Genomic DNA, 4543 nt, shown 5'->3' on the forward strand with positions numbered 1-4543 from the left:
GACTGAAGAATACGTACCGCCATCTTGGTTTTGTTTTGAATCACAAATTTATTATGGACAATGAAAATTAGTTAGCTTGCTTTTTGGATAAACAAAACAAATGAACAATATTAAAATGATACATAAAATAAAAAATATCAAAAACCCTTTATACATCAAAATATACTATTTACTCAAAAAGAGCATATTACAATATATATATTAAAATGTATTACACTCAAATAAAATAATGGCTACTTTTACAAATCTGTTTACTACTACGTTGAGCAAACTAACCAATTATATGATCTTTGGTGACTGTTGATTCTTGATGTCTTCTTCCGAAAATTACTACCACTTACAGTAGACAAAGGTTAAAATTTTAACCTAATTGCTCAAAACAGCAGCAGTCCAATTGACTTTAGAAGGACCCATGCTGCCATCTTGACTATTTGAAACAACTTTGTTTTTTCCTTCATAAGTTTTGAATGGTGAAATAACATTTGGTTATAAACTGCCTCAGAGTTACTAACTGCTTATAAATACACCTACAATAATTACAATATGATACTAAAACATACTTAATTCAATAAACTATAATTACAAATTTTTGTTTCCATAAACTACTAAAATTAAAGTTTTGTTTTATTCTGAGTTCTTACTTTTGAAGATTTATTTATTAATATGTTTGCATATAAATACAAAATACAATATTTAGGATGTTCAAAATACAGTTTGATAAAACCAGTTTACATTTCAGCATGATTTTATACTTATTTACAATTCAAACATTTTTTCTAAATAATAACTATTTTAGGATTTAATTTTAATTATTGTATTGTAGGATTTAATCTATGTAATAATTTCTGGCATATACTTATAATGATCATTTTGTGCACTATCTGTAAATTTTATTTCATGAATAGTTCCCATATTTATTAATGTTTCTTGGATTACATCTCTATAAAATTTAACATTATGATCCTTTTGACTCAAAGGTTCTATAGCACATTTATGTTTTGATTTTAAGTTCACTAACAGATTTCTAGTTAATTTTCTTCCACAGTGCATTCAATAATTTTTTTCTGACAATTCTTACTTTTGCTAAATTATTTTCTGCTAAACGACTTTCTTGTAACTCTGTTATTTGTTTCAATTTGGTTTCCTACATTTTGTTTTGATTTCTCATTTATTTCAAATTCAAAATTTTCATTATTTTTAATACAAATTAGTCAAAGTTTTCATTAATTTCCTTTTCAAAATGTTCAACCTTTTCATCAAGTTTTTTATTTAATAATTTAGAATTTTGTTCCATTTATTTTACAGCTAAATGTGTATCATCTTCTATTTGTTTAATTTATCTTCAATATTGTTCAACAGCGTCATTGTTTGTTGAAACATGGTTTATGTATCAAAATTATTGCTATTTTTAACATGAACGCTTTTTAATACTGTAAAGTCAACCCAGCTCTGCTGTTTTGTACAACCTTATCTTCATAATTTTCTGTTAAGACTACTGCCACACAAAGAATCACATCTTTAGGGTCTCTACCCCCAGTTACCTCTACTTTATCCTCTATGATGGTATCTTTTTAATGTACTTACACTTCTTTTTAAAAAAAAAACATAAATTTTCAGTTATCTTGAAAGCATATAGCAGCCTTACTTGCTATATTCAGAGAATTAAATTTCTTCATTTTTAAAAATTCTACTTTAGCCTCTTACAAACTGATAAAAGAGAAAATCATTAAGAAGAGTAACAAACTTCCAATGTGTAAATCATATCAGTTAGTTTTATTAAAGAAAACAAAAGCTATTCACTTACATTGATATTATAATTTTTTTATTATGTTATGAAAAAATAAGGCAATGTTCCTAGTTACTATGTGATTTTTCATGAAAAATCATGGATTATGTGCCATACATGATACCTGAGCATTTACCTGTTTATTTCACTTATTTTATATTATGTGCGAAATGTTCAGAATCAATTAAGGTCTCTTATGGAATTCTAAAAATATAAATACAAAGAAATAGGGATTCCTATTGAAAATAAAGAGATTAATTGTGATTTTACTTTTTTGTTAATGGTCATTCAGAAATGTATTTATTACTATTCTGAACATTGTAGTAATTCATGTTTTCTTTATTTTTAGGGTTTTGACAGTGACCCATTTAGTTCATTTGATGCCCACTCAAGTAAGTAACCCAAAGTATAGTCTAATATCAATAAATTAAGCTTTGATGACTTAAATCATTTAATAATCCTACAAAATCCCTTAACTGGTAAAAAGTATGAAGAAGTTTAAGATTATGAGGAACTTGAATTTAGTTCTTTTGACTTATAGGATCTTTAAATGTACAGGAAAACTGCAGTCTTATCATTGATCTCCAACTCCGAGTTAAAATTTATGTCCATGGATCCAATAGACTTTAATTTTTTGGTTATGTCAGTATTTATGAAGCTTTTACTCTTTGATTGATTCTCAACATGTTTATTATGACCTCCCAGTCATGATCCGCTGTGTTTCCCAAAAAACAGGACCAATTGGGGCAGGATAAGGTTCTTTACTGTTAACTAATATCTTAAACCTGCCAGCCAGTCACTCCCCTTGAGTAAGAGCCTGTCACTAAATCTGTTATAGAAAAAATTGCATCCTTTCCTTGATTTCTTGACCTCTTTTCATCTTTTCATTTCAAAATTAGGAACTATTTACCTCTATTAGTTAAGATTATCATTATTACTCAAATATAATAAAAAGTTAACATATGTCGGGAATGCATTGATTTCATACCCTTATATCATCGAAATGTGTTCATTTAAGTCCCTTAAAATACCACTATTATTCTTAACTCATACTAAGCATAAATATTCTTGATATTTATAATACCTTGAAATTTGAGGGTTGACTATATTAATGATTTATTTTAATTTCTTTGTTTTCAATTTAAGTTAATTACTTCATTTTTAAACCATGGCAGTTTTTTTATTTTATTGTAAATTATGAATTACATTCCATTACTTAGATTTGCAGGGGTTTTATTGGACCCATGTAAAAACTGTTTTAAATTACCTAGGTCCATTATGAAAATAATGACACGATTCATTATCTGCAACAGTTAGCATCATTATTAGCAGTAGGTTCTAAAGTATTTTTCCGTGTTCCTTCAACTTTTTTTTTAGTTTGGATATAAGTCCCTCCATGTTATAGCAACCTCAACTCTAGTTCTCAGGTTTAAATTTTAGCTGGCAATTGAGTGTAAGAACCCCTAGAGATCACATTACTCTTCATAAAGTGGCTTCAAACCCTTAAATGTGTTACAGGGGCAGAAAACTGTGGGTTGAGTATGTAATATAATATAAGTTTATAGTTGTTTTTGGATAATTTTCTCTGGAATAATTGTAATTCAGATTCTTCAAAGTTTAGTTTGTTTAAGAAATTGCTTATAAAAATGTATTTATTGATTCTTGTTATGATGAATGTTGTTATTGCAGATCGTCAAGATCCATTTGATCCTTTTGAAGGAAAGAAACTTCATCAGTCCGAAAAATCCAACGATGAAGTAAGTAATATTTTTACATTAGAATTTGATGTGAATGACCTAATCTAGTTTAATCTTTTTAGATCCTCTCCTCCTGTGAATGATTTTTTCACTTCAATAATTAAGAATATCTGAATAGTTGATGTATTTTTTAAGTAAAAAATGAATCTTACTGCTGTTCATAGTTTGATTTCCTATGGGAAATCATAAAACTTAATGTTCTGATATCAGTTTCATAAAATACCACTCCCAACATCCTTACCATCAGAGAATTAACGTAGCCAAAACCTTATTCACCGTGGCCTTTCCCTTTCTGACTCCCGATTCCATGAAAAAAACACACACCGCATCAAACAAATACTCCTAGCTAATAACTTCCCTCTCCATATCATTCATAAACCTTTACACAACTACCATAATCGTCTCACCACTTCTCTTAATTCTTCACAACCCCTTTCTACCCCCTTATGCAGATCACTACCATATATCCCCTCTCTTTCCGACAACATTCATAAACTCTTACGTTCTGCTATACCTAACCTTCGTATTGCCTTCAGACCTCACAACACACTATCTAATATTTACACTAAACTAAAAGACCCTATCCCTCCTCTACACCGATCACATATTGTACACCACATCCCGTGCTCCACCCTTAATTGTAATTCTGCTTACATAGACAAAACCAAAAATCTCTTAAAAGACCGTATCAAACAACACAAATATTCTATTTCCTCACATAATCATTCTGTCTCTAAACTTTCGGAACATTCTCTTTCATTAAATCATTCCTTCGATTTCGACAAAACGTCTATACTTGCTACAGTTCATAACCATGACAAAAGGCTCATCTCTGAAAGCCTCTATATCCAATTAGAAACTTCTTCCGTCAATTTAAAAACCGACAAGAACAACTTATCATTAACATGTTCACAAATTGTTAATTTATTAAAAAAGTAATTTTCACATTTTTATTTTTTTCAATTTTATTTTATTATTATATTTTTTTCCTTTTTTTTTT

The 4543-nt window shown here is 28.6% G+C and overlaps 1 protein-coding gene across 1 annotated transcript in view; it reads left to right on the forward strand.

The window, feature by feature from the left end:
- Eps-15 (Epidermal growth factor receptor pathway substrate clone 15) overlaps positions 1–4543 on the forward strand; it is a gene marked incomplete at its 3' end in the record, with an annotated part of 108494 nt that overhangs the window by 37550 nt on the left and 66401 nt on the right. Inside the window, 2 exon segments of the mRNA XM_067046311.1 lie at positions 2136–2178; positions 3476–3543. Coding sequence (XP_066902412.1) covers positions 2136–2178; positions 3476–3543 — 111 coding nt within the window.

Source organism: Halyomorpha halys, unplaced genomic scaffold (genome assembly GCF_000696795.3).
Source record: "Halyomorpha halys isolate HHAL.00 unplaced genomic scaffold, Hhal_1.1 Scaffold1590.1, whole genome shotgun sequence".
NCBI classification, from domain to species: Eukaryota; Metazoa; Arthropoda; class Insecta; order Hemiptera; family Pentatomidae; genus Halyomorpha; species Halyomorpha halys.